At 47.5% G+C, this 19243-nt stretch overlaps 2 protein-coding genes across 2 annotated transcripts; one reads left to right on the top strand and one right to left on the bottom strand.

The window, feature by feature from the left end:
- Window positions 1–709: 709 nt before the first annotated feature.
- Window positions 710–10041, top strand: LOC144153789 (ectonucleotide pyrophosphatase/phosphodiesterase family member 5-like). The gene is made up of 3 exons (XM_077685518.1): window positions 710–2082; window positions 6490–6717; window positions 8299–10041. The coding sequence occupies exons 1-3, from the start codon at window positions 1071–1073 to the stop codon at window positions 8412–8414; spliced, it is 1356 nt and encodes a 451-aa protein (XP_077541644.1). The 5' UTR covers window positions 710–1070; the 3' UTR covers window positions 8415–10041.
- On the bottom strand, window positions 10023–18467 carry LOC144153791 (leucine-rich repeat serine/threonine-protein kinase 1-like). The gene is made up of 3 exons (XM_077685521.1): window positions 18079–18467; window positions 17173–17339; window positions 10023–15822 (listed from the first exon to the last, which is right to left on the bottom strand). The coding sequence occupies exons 1-3, from the start codon at window positions 18345–18347 to the stop codon at window positions 15416–15418; spliced, it is 843 nt and encodes a 280-aa protein (XP_077541647.1). The 5' UTR covers window positions 18348–18467; the 3' UTR covers window positions 10023–15415.
- Window positions 18468–19243: the final 776 nt, after the last annotated feature.

The raw sequence follows: 19243 nt of genomic DNA, 5'->3' as shown, positions 1-19243 counted from the left end.
GCTTTTCTGATGGAGGCGAAAAGCAAAAACGCCCGTGTGTACAAGATTTCGGCGCACGTTAAAGATAAGATCCCCAGGTACGTCAAAATTAGTGCGGAGCACTTATCGCATGCGTTGCGGCGGTGCGTTAAACTCTACAATCAATCACGTCGGAATTACACATTAATTAGAGGGCCTAAGTTGCGAAAGACTTGAGTCCACGAACCCAGAACCCAGGAGACCAGCTCAGATTCGTACAAAACAACACCGCCAAACACGAATGCACGTGCTGTTCCCAACCAGCATGGGGCAGAATGCAAATTCTGCGTGCAGTCAGTAACATTGTGACATGGACATTATACTCAAATACACACAGAAGCCAGATTTACATCCCTTGCTCGTTCCCCTAAATGGCAGCAGACGCTGCGCTGTCCAGCCAACCCCCAGCTCTGCTATCAGCTCCTGTTCCACTCCCACAACCCCTAGCTGCTCGATAAAGATGTTTTACTGCACATGTCCTGGTCGGCACACCGCGAAATCACACTGATCTCCAACATTCCTGCTTACTCTCTGGCGTTGCGCTCGCGCACTACAGCAGCCTGGAAAGGCATGCCAATGCGACATTCGAAACCGAAACCATGCTAAAAATTGTGCTGTTGTCTGGCTGCAGTCGAAACTAGCCGCTTAGGTTGGCTTGCCGTTGTCATCATCATCGTCTGACGAAAATAAACGGATCCATTTATGCTAACAAGGACAGGGGAAAGAAAGAAAGAAGCAAGCAGAAAATCACGTCGGAGATAGCAACAAACAACAGCGGAGTGGCTGCACTTGCAGCGTGGAAAAACCTCTGCGTGCGGTTGGTTACCTGGGCCTGCGCAAGAGCGGAAAAAATATGGTGCTTTTGAGTGCAACGAAGTATGTCATCCGTGCAATTCACGTACGCAAAGACGCCTGCACAGACGCTTTCCCGGGGTCCGAGCTGCAACGAAGTATGCTGCAACTAGTATGAGAACGGCGCAGTTGGCGCGTCAATTCCCAGCTGCGGAAAATGTCAAGCGTGCGGCAGCTGATATGACGAGTTAGCAGCGTCAATGCGGCCTATATGGTTCCTGTTGGCCGCGCTGTGGGCTGGCTCCCACTGCAGCAGCAGCAGCAGCGGCGGCAAGAGCCCGCTGCTGCTGGTGCTGTCGCTGGACGGCTTCTGGTACAAGTACCGCGCGCTCTACAAGACGCCGCACCTGGACCGGCTCGCTTCCGAAGGCGTGCAGGCCGAATACCTGCGCAACGCGTACGTGACCAAGACCTTCCCCAACCACTTCACCATTGCTACGGGGCTGTACGAAGAAAGCCACGGCATCGTGGCCAATGCCATGTTTGACCCGGTGCTGAACGAAACCTTCGACGAGTCGAGCCGCGAGCCCAAGTGGTGGGACAACGGCTTCTCGCTGCCCATCTGGGCAGCCAACCAGATGCACGGTGGTCGCAGCGGCAGCATGATGTGGCCCGGAGGGGACGTGCCCATCCATGGTGTGACCACGCACTACGTGCAGAGCTACGACGCCGCTATCAACTTTACTGCGCGCGTGGATCGCGTGATCAGCTGGTTCCTCGACCAGCGCGAGCCGGCCAACTGCGTGTTTTTCTACTACGAAGAGCCCGACGCCACCGGCCACGTCCACGGGCCGCTGTCTCCCATCACGGGCGCCCGCGTCGAGGCGGTGGACGCTCTCGTGGGTGAACTGGTGGCGGCCCTGAAGCGGGCGAAGCTGTGGGACCGCATTCACCTGCTCGTGGTGAGCGACCACGGCATGGCGCCCGTGACGCACGTGTCGGCGCTGGACGAAGTGCTGCCGGCGGACCTGTACCGCGCCTACGGCACGAGCCCCGTGTTCAACATTCTGCCGGCGCCGGGCCGCGAGGACGAGGTTCACAAGCGGCTGTCGGAAGCGGCGAGCCGGCTCCACTTTCGCGTGTACAGGTCCAGCGAGATTCCGCCCGAGTACCACTACCAGCACAACGCGCGAATCCTGCCCATCTTGGTCGAGGCAGAGCCCGGATGGGACCTGGTCCGCTCTAAACAGGAGGAGCAAGAGAACCGCACCTGTGAGCGTTTGTTGCAGTTTTCAAATCGTGCTTACAGTGACGGGGAAACACAAAGGAATGTGCACAGCCTTTGATTCGTGCTGCGCATGGATATCTCCGAACATGTTTGGCCGTTTTTGGTCCTTCGAGAGTGTAACCTACTGCTGAGCGGATGACCACCTGATGAAGCAGTCACATTTTTTTGACCTCTCAAAGCCTTTGGTCTGGTCACGTGCACTCTTATCAGATGCTCGGTGCACACAATAGTTACTTCATTCTAAAGGCATCCGTTCTAATGGAAGGCTATGCTCTTGAAGATCTTTAATCAACAAAGGTCTTTAGGACTCAATTGTTACTTGAGGCTGCACTTGTCGGAGGCTGTGTGCTAAATTGTTGGTTTTCCTGTGTGGCATTTGCGAGCACTTGCTTGTGCATTTAAGTGCAGAAATTGTTCATGTTCGATTTGTCTGTGCAGCTTATGCCGCCTGCAGTACACTAACTTTCAAGTCAGTTCTGGCTTCATTTGTTCAAACTTCACTGTCTTACACTGGAGCTAAGTGAAGCTGGCCAAAGTATTCCACGAGTCGAGCTGAACCTAACAGCTTGACAGGTAGCAGCCCAGAGAGAACTTAACCATATCTCTTAAAGTTAGAATTTTTTGGCAAAGTAAATCTATATGGGTAGAATGGTGGATCTTTTATGTTTGCTTTTAATTTTGTTTGCCTTTTACGTATTTCTTGGCCTTTGTAGGTTTGGCAAGTTGTGCAACCACATTTTTGTCTTTTTTATAGTTTATTCCAGTACACCCTTCCCTTTTTTTTTTGCCATGCATATAGCAACACCAAAAACAAATTTAAACAGTGATGGGTTAGTAGACGATGTTCAGTGTGCAGTACTGTAGTAGCAGCTATTGTAACAGTAGCTTTTAACTAGATGCTTGCAGGCCATTTGAAGTATTTCAATGGATTCCAGAGCCGGCGAATCTGTTGTGTTCGTTTTTGCTGCCCCCTGTCTTTTTAATTTAACCCTTTCCGATCCGAAACTTTTACCCACTTTCCGGTCGTTCTGGTCCGAAACTATTTTGCCAGTTTCTGGTGCCGCTAAGGAAAACGCAAACTGTGCATGAACAACTCGTAGGATATTTATTTTTTCCCTTTCATTCTGCTTGCAACTCTTTTACCGATATTTGAGCAGCATGTAAAACCACTCGAAGCTATCTGCTGGGTGCAAGCCTGTGTTTTTACTGCAATTCTTGCAGAAAAACAGTTTCCGTTTGTCTAATTTTGTTTTTGTATTGCTGCAAACTGCCCATCTGATGGAAGCACGTAATTCTCTTCCTCACTGAAGTCATCATCGCTTTCGCTAAGTGCACCACCATAAAACGCACGTGATAAGAAAGCGGCCATGCTTATCAGCAAACAGTGTGCACGTGAAAACGCTCTGGAATCCAGAAGGACCGTGCTGAACATTGTGCTGCACCCTTGTGCAAAAAAAAAGTAAACTTTAACAAACAAAGTTCACTTATGCCTCAAGAGATAGCATGTATCAGGTATACAAAAAATGCGATCGCATTGCAGTGAGAAAAACCACTAAATTTAACTTTAAACACGAAAGTTGGGTGGGACCTGACAGCGAACTGTTACTTCCGTGTTGCGTTTTCTGGCAGGGCCCAACAGCGGACCAAAAAGGGTTAATATAAATTTTATATTGCCCAGAGTGATTTGGATGCTTCCATGGCTGTATGAGTATATGTACATACCCTGCCTCCTTTTCTGTCATTTGTATTGTTATTCTGTCATTTGTATTGTGTTCTGTCATTTGTGTACTAAGCACCTGGAGAAGCAGGAGGAGGCCTTTAATTCTTGACTTGGTTGGGTAGATGCGGTCGGAGGGTGTTGCTGCAAGGCACAACCTGGTAGCAGTCATGGACAGTAACTAGTTACTTGTAACGCGGTACCGGTAACTATAGTTCATCTCACAAGCTAGCTGCAGCACTGTGGAGGCGACATTGTTGTCCCCCTCAGGGCGCCTAACTCACCGCGAAGGAAGCGACAAAAGGCGCCGGGGCTGTGCGGTGCCACTTGCCGAGAGGGGAGAAGGGAGTGTCCTTTCAGGACCCCCTTCACGGCGGATTAGGCGCCCTCAGTGGGCGCACTATTGATAACAATGTAGCCTCCACAGTGCTGCAGCTAGCTTGTGAGATGAACTATAGTTACTTTTTTCAGTAACTTGTAACTGTAACTAGTTACTTTTAAGTTAGAGTAACTTGTAACTGTAACACTGTTACTTTTTTACACAGTAAAGGTAGCAGTAAATACCATTACAGTTACTTCCTTTTTTATATATAAAAAAATTATCCTACAGCAGCACTCGTTACAGGCTGACGTACAGATCGCGCTTTACACTTTTTTAGACTGTCTTTTTTCTCGTATCCTCTCCACCTTTCACATTTCCACAACAGAGCTCCCTTTGCAGTTTAAGGTAGGAGGTCGCTAAGAGGATTATCTTCCCTGCAGAAGACCAAGGTACGAGGTTGGCGTTAGGGTGATTTCGTAAAACTTTTCATTCGTCTTGAGTCGAGCGGAAAAAATAAAAATGCTGGGGGGGAGCAGGCCTACCCTTGTAAAGAGAGACCACCGCAGAGGGGCCCACTGAGAACGGGGAACCCATAATGACACTAAGGGTGCATCAGCAAAAATGCTGATGCAGAAAAATGAGGCGTACACAACGATTGATGGTGTTGGGCTTGAGTGCACCCTCTTTTAGATTCCCTTCATCTCTGAGTTTTACGATGTGTAATTTTGACGCCCTGCATGCTTTCGTAGGTTTCTATTACATCAACTCAATCATTTGGTTTGTGATCTGTTTGTTGTAAACAGTAACGGAAAAGTGACGATGTTACTTTTTTACAGCAACTGTAACCGTAACAAGTTACTTCTGGAAACTGTTACTGTAGCTGTAACACAGTTACTTTTTTCGCTTAGGTAACTGTAACTGCAATATTGTTACTTTTTACTGGTGACATGCCCATGACTGCCTGGTAGTAACATTTCAATACATAAGTTGGCTTTTCTGCATGATGACAAAGGTTTGCAGTAAAACAACAAGCATAAAACATACACAAAATAACATTGTAGGTGACAGCTGAAAGGAGTACTGACACGAAATTTCAAAGCTTGGGTAACTATGTTAAAGGCTTCCTTTATATATGAAGATATCTCCCAGCAAGTTTCAACAGTAACCGTTCAGTATAACATATTTTAAGTCCATTTTAACCTTTGCGCGCACGAGAAAGCTCAGAATGCACACCGTTTCGCAATCGGCACCAGCATGATGCCATCTGCTCTTCCTGGTTCCAAACTGCCAATGTGAGGGCTCCCGTGACGTGGCCGACGCGCTGGCTGCGGTTGGTGCTCGCTATTCCGCTGTGTGCATCACGTCACGGTTTCAGGATTGACGTCATGCTACGCGGCGCATGAAGGTGGTGGACACTGCTGCCGGTCTGGGTGCGTGCGTCCACATTGGCAGTGGTTCGACGAGAATGGTGGCGTCTCGTGCACTCTCTTGTCATGGGGGCTGCTTCGGTGTTGGTTTAATCGAAACTGAAACTGGCACGAATAAATGAGGCTGTAAATAATCATTTGTGCCGCTATCGACCATCTAATGTGCCGTTCTATGATTAGTGGGCTGGTAGGCACCCATAACAGCGAAAAAAACGTAACGCGAAATTTTCGTGTCAGTAGTACTTCCTTAAGCGTGCATAAAAATTGCTTCAACGTTGTGTCACATACATCGTCTCCCACATTCTTCCCCATAAGGTCCGCACTAGCCCTCAAGGTATTCCTGACACATCTGTGGTTGTGAATGACTGTGTTGTGAGATTGGCCCTTTTCATGTGCTGGCCGGTCTCTCTGGCATCATGAAGGCACTGTGCCAGTGTAGTTGGGCTTACAGCTCAAGCTCTGTGCCATGCCTGATCATGAAAGGTGGATTGGCTGGCGCACATGAAACCTTCCCATCGTTACTACCACTAAAAACGCAGTGCCGTGGCTGCTACCATTTTACTCGTGAAAGTGTACCCGCTGGTGTATTATACATGAGCAGACCTCAGATAGTGAACCCAATAAACGTGGACATACTTAACAAGTGACAGAACAGGTAATCAGTTGTTCCGCAGGCCCGACTCGCATGCTTGGTGCATTAAAAAAAATACAGGAGCCTGAAAGACTTCTTTATGTCGTCTACAATGAAAAGCAACGAAGGACATGTGTTGAATTGGAGAAAGCGCACCATCGGCGATGGTCGACCGAGTACTCTGTGGCTTCTGGAGCCTCGACTGCTGTGCGACGCTCCCCCAGTTTAGGAATGGCTAGTTTGGTCGATGTAGAAGAAGGGACGGTCGCCAGCACTGAGTGTTTTCCTCCGCAGACGGGAACCACGGCTACAGCCCGAGCCTGGACTGGATGCACCCGCTGTTTGTGGCCCGTGGCCCCCTCCTGCGCAAGGGCCTGCATGTGGGTCCGCTGGCGAGCGTCAACCTCTACCCGCTCATGGGCCAGCTGCTGGGCCTGCCCTCGTGGCCGTCCAACGGATCCCTGCACACCGTGCGACACTTCCTCCAGCCCGCCCCCAGCAACCTGCCCCTGCTGCTGGCTGGTACGCTGTGCACCGTACAGCCACGGCTTGGCTCTTTAGCTCACTTCAGTACAGTAGGGCTTCTTGAAATACACACAGTGAGCAAGCGAGCGAAGCAACTTTATTAAGAATGCCTGCAGAACGATTAGCCGTCCCATGTAAGGGAGGCGTCACCGTGACGCAGCCATGACGTCTTCCCGGCGTTTGGCAGCTCTACTCTGGCGGCGGCCTCACTACTGCCTTTGGTCGACTGCGCGCCTGCCTCTCCCTTTTGGGGTGCAAACAAATGTACAGCAAAGCGAGCGCACTTGTAAGCTAAAGTTACCACTAAGTCCAACCAGCTATCGCCTTCACATTCTGAGAAAGTTCTAAGCATCCCCCATAATTTTGTGTCTGGCCGTGGAAGCTCAAGATGTAGGCTAGTAGCACGTAGGCTAATAATAACCTAGAGAAGAATTGTGAAATAGTTTAATCTTTCTCTTCCTCCTATTTGCACACGAGCAAAGCAGAAAGTTGGTGCTTTTTCAAGGTGTGGTTGCTGCCTCAAGAACTTGCACGTGCAGAAGGATGCCTGTAGTAAGAATTGTTGTGCTTTATTGTTACAGCTAATTCTGAAATCACGTAATCAATGCATAAGTGTCTGGCAAATGTTTTTGAGCTTCAAAAGGCAGACGTTTATGGTTTATTGTCAAACAGTTGCAGTACACTGAGGTGTCTGGCATTGAAGGGGGAGTATGTCAAATAACCCTCAATACCTCTAACAAAAAAGGAATACACATTAAAAGCAGGTAGTGTCGCATTGTTGATGCATGCGTCTTAGCTAATGATTTTAACCAAATGATCACGTGTGCTGATCCGTGTGCTGATCCAGACATAGCTTTTTTTCTGTTGTTTGTGCATGTTTCCCTCGGTGACTACATTCACATTGCAACCTTCTTTTTTAAGTGCGGAGCACTTTAGGGGCCCGGTTTGTTGTAGCTTTTTTTCGGGGTCACAGTACTTGGCCACTGTTACAGTAACACGGTGTCACGCACCAAAACAGGCTTCGAAAAGATCATGCGCCAAAACAGGCTTCGAAAAGATCACCGCGTCGCCTGTCGCGGTTGAACCTGGGTCCTTCATGTTACAAAGCCAATGTCAATCCCATTGTGCCATGCAGGCACACATTACTCATATGCAATGTTGGGGGTGGTCTTTGCGCTGCGCTGTTTCCACAGACGCTGCCATTACTAGGCCGCAAATAAGTACACAATAATATAAATGAGGAAAACATCACGTACCAATGCATTAATTACCCCAAATTAATGAAAACTCAATCCACTGTCTCTGTAGAGGTCATTTCAGGGGCTGCAACACCCTCTCTTTACTACTTTCGGTATCAACACCAGGCTGATACCGAAACTAGTCGAGAGGATGCCACAGCCCCTTTGGCGAATCACTGCTCCGCACCTGACAACTTTCATATTGAGTGGAGCTGCTTTAATTTTTTTTGTTAAAGCTCAATTGATTATTTGTTCCTCACTAAGTCCGTGTGCCCCTTGCTGCTCATTGCATACAAACGACATGTGTTCCTGTTGTTCTTCTGTTCACCTTGTTGTGCAGCGGCCAGCGTGTTCCTGTGCACGACAGTGGGCCTGGTGGCCCTGGTGGTGTGCGGTCAACCGCGGAGCAATGCCAACCAAGAAGATGAGGAACCCCTGCTGCTGCTGTCGGCCTAGGGGGCGTCCCCCACCCCCCAGCCGCGTCTAGTCCAGTAACGGGCATTTTTTTAAAATTTCGCTCGCGCGTTTACCGCACGATTTTTCCACCATGGCCCCCGCCCCCTTGCTTACGCCACCTTGCGTGCAGTGCAAGCTTAGGCCCTCCTTTCAGCCCTGTTGCGTGGTGGTTGTTCACGAGTTGAGCAGTATTGTGTCCACCCAGTGTCCATTGCAACTTTAGTCCTTGCTAACGCGTTCTAGGCAGCTCAATATGACCGGTGAAAGTGCTGGACGCACTATCCCAACCGGTACGGTGACTACAGCGCACTAGATCAGCTTAGCAGAGTCAGCTCAAGATTAACCAGTGCATGGGTTAATGCAAGGGCTAATGGGTTTCACCAAGTACCACGCGCACACTTGTTGCACTTGTGCTGATTGCATCTTTTACATTCGAAGTCACTGCTGCATGTAGACAGCCTTAAATAGGAGACATTGGGATTTCAGAAATTTATCGAATGACTATGTCCATATCGAGTGGAGTAAAGGGTTTTGTTAGCAAAAACCAAAGCGGTTTGGCATTGAGCTGTACGTTAGCTGGGTAGCCTTGGGATAGACAGGCAGGTATTGTGCAGTTACGTCCACGCACGTCTTGTGCCCCTTAACGCACACTGCGGTAATTACATCTCGGGAAGGTAGTCCCGGCCAAATGTTCCATTTCCTGAACAAGGAGGTTTGCTGTAAGTGTGATGTTTGTGCAGGTTCCTAAAGTGTGTGTGTTTGTCTAGCCAAAGAAATTGTGGCCTGTTGAGGTGTCAAGTATTACGGAAGCTTTGTTTTTGCCCCTGGTACTCTATTAGCTGCTCAAATCCAGGTGAGACTTTTCGATTGTCAGGCTCGCGCGATTCTCAATCGAGCATAATATTTGCAAGGTCTAGGTCAGTTACGGCAGTGCTGTTAAATGTATTTGCTTCTATGCACAACATATCTACGTCCACCACGCTAAGTGCTCGTGCTTTTAACGTGTTTTTAATGTGATTTTATTGTTCATAATTGTGAGAATCTGTTCTAACTCAAAGAAAGGAAGTGCACCCAGAACTAGCATTATATTCGCTGCCATAGCATAGATTACTTTTATCCAGTTGCTGCACACTTGAAAGTTTTAGAGAGTGCTCGAATGAACATCGCAACACACTTGACTGCAGCATGTGAGCATGTTCTTGTTATTGTTTATTAGCCAATAATTTTTCCCTGTTGTTTTGTGATAGAGGTTGCCAGCAAACGGTAGTGCTCTGCACTTGGAAAGAAAGCTGGAATGCACACGAATGCAAGTTTTCACGTACCTCACCAGCACTTGCTCAAAATATTTATATTTTGCGTTAAAGTTAAGTTTTGTTATTCACGACAGCACGGCTTTTGTGTCTCATAGTGTTGTGATATTTATTGACAGAAATGAAAACCTATTTGTTGCGATTTAACAGTGTCTGTATTATTCTGCGTTGAAAATAAATATCTGAAGTATCGCTTGTCCCGCATGTTTTTTTTTCCCCTCTCTATCCGACTGCCACCATTGGAGATGTATTTGCAGTGCAGCGCTTCTGCGTAGTGGCTTCAAAATGGAAATAAAACCTGTGGCTTCTACACATGACCAGTGTTTGTCTATGATTTCTGAAAAAAGAAAAAAAAGTACTCGCATTTAGTTTGGAGAAGGCATAGCTTTCCCCTATAGCCCTGTTTCCAACTATCGACAGCACAATACACAATGTGCACATTCAACACTTTAGCACTTTGAAATTTGGTTTCAAAGGAACTGCAAAGGAAACATACAAGTTCATCAACACTGGCGAGTTTTTGCTGTGCACCAACAAATATAGCAATAATTTGCATCTTTGCAAGAAACTCTGTTCACAACTTATGCCAGCTGTTTTCAACAGGCCAAAAATGGAGCAATTCATCACCTTGATAAGTCATCTCTAATTAGCCGGTGAGAAACACCTGAGCCTATCAATGGCGAGGCTGCTGGCAATGCTATGCATGCGTTGCATATCCTTTCTCTTCTCGTATGTCGCTGCTTTTTCTATTTGCCACATTGTCTCACACCACAGCGCAAGACTGCGACACAAGGTGATCAGCTCCACAGGACATTTAGTATTTCCTTTAGTGCAGTTTAAATATACCTACTGCTAGCTGCAGTGCGAGACCGAGTTGGCTACCTGCTACTTACCTTTTCTAACGGTACTCTTTTTCTCCCCTCTGAACACGGCAGATGCTACACCTGTTGTGTAACCTATCCAGTAATACATCCCAATGAACCCCACAAGACTCGAGTTGATTTCCAACCTACTACTATCAAAGGTTTATTTGTTTCTTTACTTCGCATTCAACTATCTGCTTTTCCTCTCAACTCTGTGGGCGAACTCCTTGCGAAAGGTTGGCCTTGTTAGAAACATACCCGCCCGCCACCCATAAGACAACTGTGTCTGTGTTTACCAGTCACACTACCCTTTGTATTCTTTTTCGGACCATTTATTTTTCGTTTGGATTCGGCTGTCTAGTTTTCAGTTGAACACGCCAAACACATTTGTGTGGTGACAGTCCACAGTCCATTTCAGCCACAAACAAGACGCTCAATTTTTTCCACTGACTGTTTTTTTTTTTTAATTTCATAAATCTCTCAATGCCATATCAGTGAAGAACTATTCTGACAAAGTCCAAAAATGGGCCGCCCAACGTACTCTCAATTAGGGTTCTCACTAACTTTTTTTCAAGCAAGTCCTCCAAATGACGGGGAACTGTTTTTGCTGAGTCAATTACTGTGCCTAACAATGCATTGCATTATTGACTTCATGCAGTGCTTAATGCCATGCCTTTGTCCCTAAGCCACCACTGTGTTGCTATTTGAAGCGACATCCTTTTGATAAAACAAGATCTCCCATTCCACATGCCTAGCAATGTACAAGCAAAGCAGCCAATATTAGTATAGTTGCACTGATGCCAACATTGCAGAGCTACCGTCAAGGCTCGAACTTTTAAGCCCTGCAGTCAGTGGCAAGCTTCTGACCCGTTCCCAGTGCGGTAGACCTGAGCGGCTCAAATTAGGCCACAGAGCAAGAATATATATAGGAGGGGATATGGCCCACTGCGGCTGGTGAGCGTCCAGATGATGTCACAATGAGAATCAACACGGACTACAAAGCTTCGTAGCTGCAACGGTGAGGGAAAGGGTAGCGGCACCTGATCCACAAAATGATAGCAGCCGCAATTCAGTTGGGTGCTGTGCAGTGAAATGCGGATTCTGGCGGCCGCACAGTTTATTCTGCCGCGACAGATGCCGCTAACTGAACCTATAGTTCATTTCAGAAGCTGCACGCAGCACTGTGGAGCCTGCAATGTCGTCAGCAGTCCGCCCACTGAGGGCGCCTAACTCACCGCGAAGGAAAGTGGGAATAGGTTGTATTCATTTGCAAGGCACGCATGCAGGCAACCATGTGAGTGCACCGTCACTGGTTACGTCGGGCTCCGTGGTATGGCGGTATACTTGTCCGTGCTAAGCACATGATGTGTGTTGGACGTTTCAAACTCTTACCCCACCAAACACAAAGTAATGCCTCGACTCCAATGTGAGTGCGATTAATAACATCCCTTGACACAACCACTGCGAATTGGGTTGAAACGAAGCAGACTACGCAAGCCGGTGTTTTTTTCTGCGGCATGCGGGTGCAGTGGCACAAGCCGCGCCATCTCCGTGGTGTTTCGGCCATGTACATGGCCATTTCCAGTGTTGCCATGCAAAGAAATTCACTTTTCAGTGAATACCATCTATAGGCGCCGGGCCTTGAGGTTCCACCTGCCAAGAGGGGAGATGAAAATGTCCTTTCATGGCCTCCTTCACAGTGAGTTGGGCGTGCTCAGTGGGCAGATTGTTGACAACAATGTAGCCTCTACAGTGCTAAACGCAGCTTCTGAAATGCACCATAGACCAAGCGCTTGTGATGTTATTTGGCCGTCCTAGGAAGCGCCGTTTCCCCTTCTGTCTTGTCCTTGCTCCGTGAATTAGGCCAACATGGCCACTGCAGTCGGTTCACTCGGCAAAACGATAAAATTGCTCCTTTTAGTTGGTCGGGCAACAGATATATAAAGCACCAGTAGTCCTTGGGGGTGAAAGCAATGACACGATGGAGCCTTCACCTTTGTTCTGGGGCAAACAATCACTGAAATGATCACAGTGCAAAATGCAAACACAACCTCGCTTTTGCATGTACAGTACACATTACTACAGACTTGATGGTGCAGAGTGCAACACGTTGGCTTGTAATACAAGTCATGTCCTGAATGCACCCACTCATTTTACACTAAAATGAAGTTAAAAATTGATGCCTAGCTCTTTACTTTAACAACCCCCAAGTGCTCGCACGTGCTTTATCACAGGGTCTCTTACACTCTGTGCAAGTCAAAAAACAAACAAATCACAGAAAAACAGCTGCATCATCTCGCCTTCAGCTTGAGATTTCATAGGGATGTGTCTCCTAGCTTGCTTTTAAAATTAACCATTGCCCCGAGCCAAATAAAAGCTGCCAGTGGTCGGTGGCAAGCAAATGTGGTCAGTACATTGTAAAAACAAATGTGTTGTTGACTCTGTGCTTCCTACATAAATGTCGCGTTGTATGTAAAATATGTTCTTATGCTCATTATGAACTATTGGCTCAACTTCGAAGTGAAAGCAACAACACCAGCTACAACTCACTTCAAGTTACATGGCAACAACAGAATTGAATAGCTTCCAAAGGTGAATGTGTGATACGCCTTAAAATCGGAGCAAGATGAGAAGGATAGTATACATGCACTGTCATCACAGGGAATGTAGTACCAATGCAGTGTACATGCTAACTCATTCGCTCCTGAATTTTTTACTGACTGCATCGAAAGGGCAGTTGCCCAAAAAGCAGCTGCTAGAGAGATTCCTTAACTACAGGTAAAACTCGATCTAACAAAGTCACCGGGAACAGCGAATTATTTCGTTAAATCGAGAACTTCATAAAATAGGGAATATCATTTTCCAAGTACTAGTTGAGTACATAAATTCGGTGTCTAAAGTGATTCGCATCCCAGTAGCTTACATGACATTGTAATTACAGTGGCTGCGGTGTTCGCCAACCGAAAATTTAGCAATGCGCTATAAGTCCCCGGTAAAATAATTTTAGCCAGGGCGTGCCCTGAATTTGTCACACCCCAGCAGACGCACGAAACCTAGTGCTTTTTGTTAGACTACTTCACCGCTGAGCGGAGCGCTCTTGGCTCTCACATCCTTGAACCCCGTAAATAAGGCCTGCTCCAACTTCCCGTGCGGAATGGTCTCGAGGTTCTTTTCTTTGACGCAATTCAAGACGAAGCGGCATGGATGATCGCATCTTTTATCTTCAAGATTGCGGAAAGCGTGCTGGGCTGGATGCCGTTGTCTACGGCCACGTGACTGCTTCGTTTATCTCGTAAAGCCCCGCAAAAACAAAACTAGATGACTCTTTTTTTTCTGACATGGTACAAAAATCTTCGTGGCGTTCTGACAAAACAAATTCGAAATTTCTCCTTTTTTAAATGTGTGTGTATCGAAATACTTCGTTAAATCGGGAATTGCGTGGAACCTATTTCGTTAGTTCGAGTTCATAAAAGCATTGCGCCGTACACTAACCTGCAGGGGGAATCCGAATTCCTTCGTTAGATTGGAAAAATTGTAAGATCGGGTTTCGTTAGATCGAGTTCTGACTGCATTAGAAATGACCACTTGCTCCCCCGACAGCCATAATGTACACCAATTCTGTGTGATTGTACCTTTTGCAGCATCACTGAACATTACAGTTATCCCACGCTCCTGTTGAGTGAACATACCGGGCTAGCTACAGCACGAAGGCTTTGGTCACAAGTTAAATAACTAGATCAACTTAGGTACCTAAAATCACTTGTGCAATAAATAACTGCCACATTGAGCAAAACATGGCTCAGTTGGCTGCAAGCTGAGGCTGCACCAAGATGAAAGTGTAGTCACAGTGTTCTACAATGACAATGTGGAATAAACACTCAATTGGACAAACAGCTGCTGCGTTCAGGGTAAAACAACAACAAAAAAGATTGTGGCCTGAATGCATACTAAAATGTATGCTACTATAACTACCGACTTGTGTGTCGGAGGCAGTTTCACCCTGTGTGGGCCATTGTGGTAACGACGCACTCGCACGTCCACAGTTTCAATGAGGCCAGCAAAATAAATGTACAGCTGGAAATAACGCACATCAGGCTAGCCGTGCCACATGACAACCCTATGACTGGAATAACAGCATTTGTGGCCGTTAAAATGCCGATCACTTCTTGGTGGGCTTCATGGTGCAAACACTCCGGCAAAGTTTGACTTGAGATTAGCAACCACCGGTGGCCCGGCCAGTGTGCTCACACACATCCATTTGTGGTACAACGATGCCCTGTAGTCCGAAACAGGGAGTTCGTTAGCTGTGTGCATCATTTGTTCGCAGTTCAACAATTCAACACCTAGCGGCACAACATCAAGCATCAATGCATGCTTATGAACAGAGCACCTTCTATCTTTGCCAAGGGCACAGTGTGGTATTTTAAGCCTTCACCAATTAGCAACACTATCCACAATCGCAGTGCGAAAATCAGCACCACTAGCAAGTTTTGAGATTGGAATCACTGCTTCGCTGGGGGCCACTTGAACCACTGCAGGCAAGCTCGGAATGCAGCTTTCAGTCTTTCAGCGCTGACAAGCCAGACATCGCACTCCACCAATGCTCTTTTGACGGTCCACCAATGCTCAAATGCTCTTCTCAAGGAGTCTGCCAGTGTAGTTGTATCACGGAGGTAGTCCGGAAGAAAGCCAGGGAAAAAGCGCACAATGCTCTTTTGATGATCCACCAATGTTCAAATGCTCCTCTCAAGGAGTCCAGCCACTGTGGTTGTATCACGGAGGTTATCCGGAAGAAATCCGGGGAAAAAGCGCACACTGGGTGGCGCTACTAAGGCAGCACCCATCCGTCCGTGCGCCACAGCAGGGCACACAGCTGGCTAGCCTCTCCGGCCATCGCGCTGGGTAGGAAGCGAGCCAGCAAGCTGCGGTAGCCGCGGCCCAGAGCAGCCACTCGGTCGCCGAGCTCCAACACGGCGTCAACGGGCTCTTCGAAGGGACGGAACACGGTGAGGGGCCGCAGGGCAGTTGCCTCGGCGACGACCAGGCAGCCCCAGGCGGTTCCGACGTAGAGGGCGCCGCTCGCGTAGGCCATCGCAGTCACCTGGCACCGTCCCCGACTCAAGTGCTCTTCGATGCTCATTGAGAGCAGGCTCTCTGAGCACGGGGCCAGCTTGGAGCAGTCGAGCCGGTGAAGGAGAGTGCGTGAGTTGCACTCCCACTGGTACACCACACAACCTGCGCCACCAGGAACGGCTTGCTGAGTCGTGCAATTCAACTCGTGTGATCCTTCACGTCATTATCTAGTAGATGCCCGGGGATTTAATCTGTTTTTAGAGCGTAAAAGAAGAGATACCATTATATGGGCTTTGTGGCCACACCACAAACTATCGCAGTGAAGCCACATTCGTTTGAAACATGACAGGACACTATAATCAGTCTTCCAAATTCTGATGCTCACCTATGTTATGGTAAAATATATGCACTGTAAGGCGACGTAAGACCCCACACAAGTCGGCAGCAGTACCAGTGGTCTTGGTTTTATTAGCCCGTCGGTGACTCAACAGAACCAGCCACCGGAGATGATGATCATGTAAAGATGGTTATAATGGGTATGTACAGATAAGAGATTTGCGCCACCAACCGATGGCGAATGACCACAGCATATGAGTGTGCCAAGGCACCACAACTTCCCAGAAGTGTTGACAGCGCTCACACACGCTCACAATACTTTGTCCTCACGCAGTTTGCAAAGCATACACTTGCAATCTGTTAAATGGTACTCTTGGCACAATGCGGACTTGCGCACTTGTAGTCACAGCCGATGCCACCAAACAGGCAAGGTAGATTTGCGTGAGAGAAAGGGCCCATTTGAATCCACATTTATCATGAAAAAGGTCCTTTTAAGTTGGCCTTTAGAGCTCAGACATTAGCTACGCACTTTGGACTTTAATCTAATAAACTGATAACACAAAGTGATTAGCCGATCCGAGTGACAGGTATAAAAAGTTATGAAGTCCTAGCTAATGAATAAAAGTACACTGCAGGTAAAAGTTCTGAGCGGCACCAACCCAAATTGGTATCAATTACAGAGTGGCACTGCATTAAAATCAACTATAATGTGTGAGGCTGTGTGCTGCCCAAGACATCCCATTGTCTTGATGTTCTTGGTAGAATTTAGCGCGGATTTGCACTGTATTTGTAACACATCACTTTCTTCTAAGATAAGAAAGGTCAGCCGCATAGCACATACCTTTTAACTGAATCATTCTATTTAAGAAATGATCTGGCATTGATCACTAGCTGCAATAACTTGCAGAAAAAAATAATAACCTGTTTACCTCACAATCCTAAGCCGAGAACTCAAATAAAACATTTTGTTGTTAAAGGGAATATTAAGTGCCCAAAACCATTCTTTGACGGTTACCCAAACCCAGTCTAAAGTAGTCCCACATTGCGCAGTGTTTTATAGTTCTAAATGAGAGAATAGCATTCGTCGTGTGATTTCGGGGGCTTCCGAAAGGCAATGGGCAGTACGAAAAGCTAAAACAAAAACACGCAGAAAGAGGCTGTAAACTACGCGCAAACCTGGGTAGAGGTAGGACCAGGCAGTGTTGTTGTCGGCACAAAGCTGGGACACCGTGCTACTCTCCGGATGCCCCAGCACTTCCCGTCCTGAAATGGGACCGCTCTCGGGCAACGTGTAGATGGTCAGCAGGCCCTCCAAGCCGCCGCACCAGAGCTCCACGATCGGCCTGTGTAGTGCAGCGGCAGAGCACAGATGTAAATTTTCCACAACGCATCTTTCGCAGCAACATAGGGGGCCATAATTAGAAGGTGAGGATGGGAGGGGGTCAGTGCAAGGGTAGGGCAACTAAGTTCCAATGATTGAACCCTCCAAATGCAATCACATGCAAAGTAACAGGAAAAGCCAAACAAGAGATGTGCAGAGGCGATGTGTGAACTACGAAGCAGCATGCGGCTCCTACTCATTTTAAGCCAATACCCTCCCCGCTCTAAAAGGTGCCATATTATTACATCTTACACGGGTACGTCAGTGTGGGGCAAAGCTAGTTTCTGGTAAAGCATCCAACATAGTCGCCGAAACGGCTGCACTCACGGCTGTAAAAGGATGGTTCAGGGCAACACAAGTAGTTCTGATGGCGAATGCTGGGTTAGTGCTTCACCATTTCATGTAAATAGTGTGGCAAACTTCTTCAGTATTTCGTACAAATACAGTAGCCGACCAATTTTTCGGACATGGAGGGCAACGAAAAATAGTCCGAATAGAAGAGCAGTCCGAAAAATCCATGAGTCATTACTCCCATGGGACAACTGGCGGCTCCTAAAGAAAGTTCGAAATATCCAGCAAGTCCGAATTTTCAGCCCGAAAAAACGGTCGGCTACTGTAGCGCCAACAGCGCAATGTATCTAAAACTGCGTCCCATGGCAAAACAAGTAGACACACACAAAGGTTCGAAACCCCCAACGTACCTGTCATCCGGCTGGGCCACGCAGAGGCAGAGCGGGGCGGCCTGCATGTCCAGTTCCTGCAGGCCGTGGCTTGCCTCGTCGTCGCAGAGCCAGAGCCGGGAGCCGGCTCCTATGGCGACCCGGTGTGCTCGAGGGGCGTGCTGCATCGAGCGCACGGGCACCTCTTCCTCCCCTTCCTCCAGCAGACTCACAGTGCACAGCTCCTGGCGGCTCTCCTGGCTGCAATGGTCGGCAAAGGGACACCGAGACAAAATACACATTTGGTTCATTAGAAAAAAGACTGATCTGTCTTGTTAACAATGATACCAATTTTATCGCGACCTTCACAAAAATAATCGAGACGTTAAAAAAAAACGATGAGGCAGCGGCAACTCCCCAGCCACTTTTTGTCGATTTCTTCACGATGTTACAGATTTTGTTGTGCGACTGGTTGCCGTCGACCTAAGCCACCGCCAAGAAACATGACTGGGCGACTGCAGTGGGGACTCTAGTTTCATTTGATCGGATCACTTGACTGGCAATGTGCAGTTAACACACTTATAACTAAGTGCTAGCCTGTATTACATTTCTCCTGCTCATATTACATCACTGTAGCACAAAATTTACAAGTTTTTCAATATTTCATGCATTTTTTCGGGTAAAACACCCTTTTGTCATTGGAATGGAGCTGAGGGTAAGCTAGTTCTTTCAAATTGAATAAAGTTGTGCATTGTCTTCATGACCCGTTATGGGAAGTGATCAAGCTGCTTGCAGCATCGCAGTGAAGCTTGCCAAAGCAATCAAGTGGTGGTGGTATAATCAAGTATCACATCCAAAGCTACACACAGCCTCTAAAAAAGCACACTGCCACAACTGACGAGTAGTAGTTGTGATCTTTCCTTAAAAGCGACTGTGAGGACTGCTTCCTGAACATCATGGCACGCTTTGCACAAAACTTAGCACAACTGGTGCAGCTCTGCTCACTTCTACCTAAGTGGGACGTGCAGACTTGACGCATATTTCAATGAGCAAAGATGCATTATGATAGAAACCAGAACGGTGGATTGAGTCTCCAAATATCAGTCTCCTGTGACATCCGTGCTTTCTTACCTTCTACAACTGCAATAAAACTTTCATAGGTTAGCACACACGTAATAGAACAAAACGAATAGGAAATAAATAGCAG

This window comes from Haemaphysalis longicornis, unplaced genomic scaffold (genome assembly GCF_048455015.1).
Source record: "Haemaphysalis longicornis isolate Haplotype H1 unplaced genomic scaffold, Haemaphysalis longicornis Haplotype H1 scaffold_9, whole genome shotgun sequence".
NCBI lineage: Eukaryota > Metazoa > Arthropoda > Arachnida > Ixodida > Ixodidae > Haemaphysalis > Haemaphysalis longicornis.
This window is presented reverse-complemented; position numbering and strand designations above follow the sequence as displayed.

What these genes read in the sequence shown, in the direction of transcription:
- LOC144153789 (XM_077685518.1), top strand. Translation starts at nt 1,071, where the DNA reads ATGCGGCCTATATGGTTCCTGTTGGCCGCGCTGTGGGCTGGCTCCCAC. An exon ending in GGAGCAAGAGAACCGCACCT is followed by an intron (nt 2,083 to 6,489) that starts GTGAGCGTTTGT and finishes TTTCCTCCGCAG; the next exon opens with ACGGGAACCACGGCTACAGC. An exon ending in CCTGCCCCTGCTGCTGGCTG is followed by an intron (nt 6,718 to 8,298) that starts GTACGCTGTGCA and finishes CTTGTTGTGCAG; the next exon opens with CGGCCAGCGTGTTCCTGTGC.
- LOC144153791 (XM_077685521.1), bottom strand. Translation starts at nt 18,347, where the DNA reads ATGAACCAAATGTGTATTTTGTCTCGGTGTCCCTTTGCCGACCATTGC. An exon ending in GTGGCCCAGCCGGATGACAG is followed by an intron (nt 17,340 to 18,078) that starts GTACGTTGGGGG and finishes TGCACTACACAG; the next exon opens with GCCGATCGTGGAGCTCTGGT. An exon ending in CTGGTCCTACCTCTACCCAG is followed by an intron (nt 15,823 to 17,172) that starts GTTTGCGCGTAG and finishes CTGGTGGCGCAG; the next exon opens with GTTGTGTGGTGTACCAGTGG.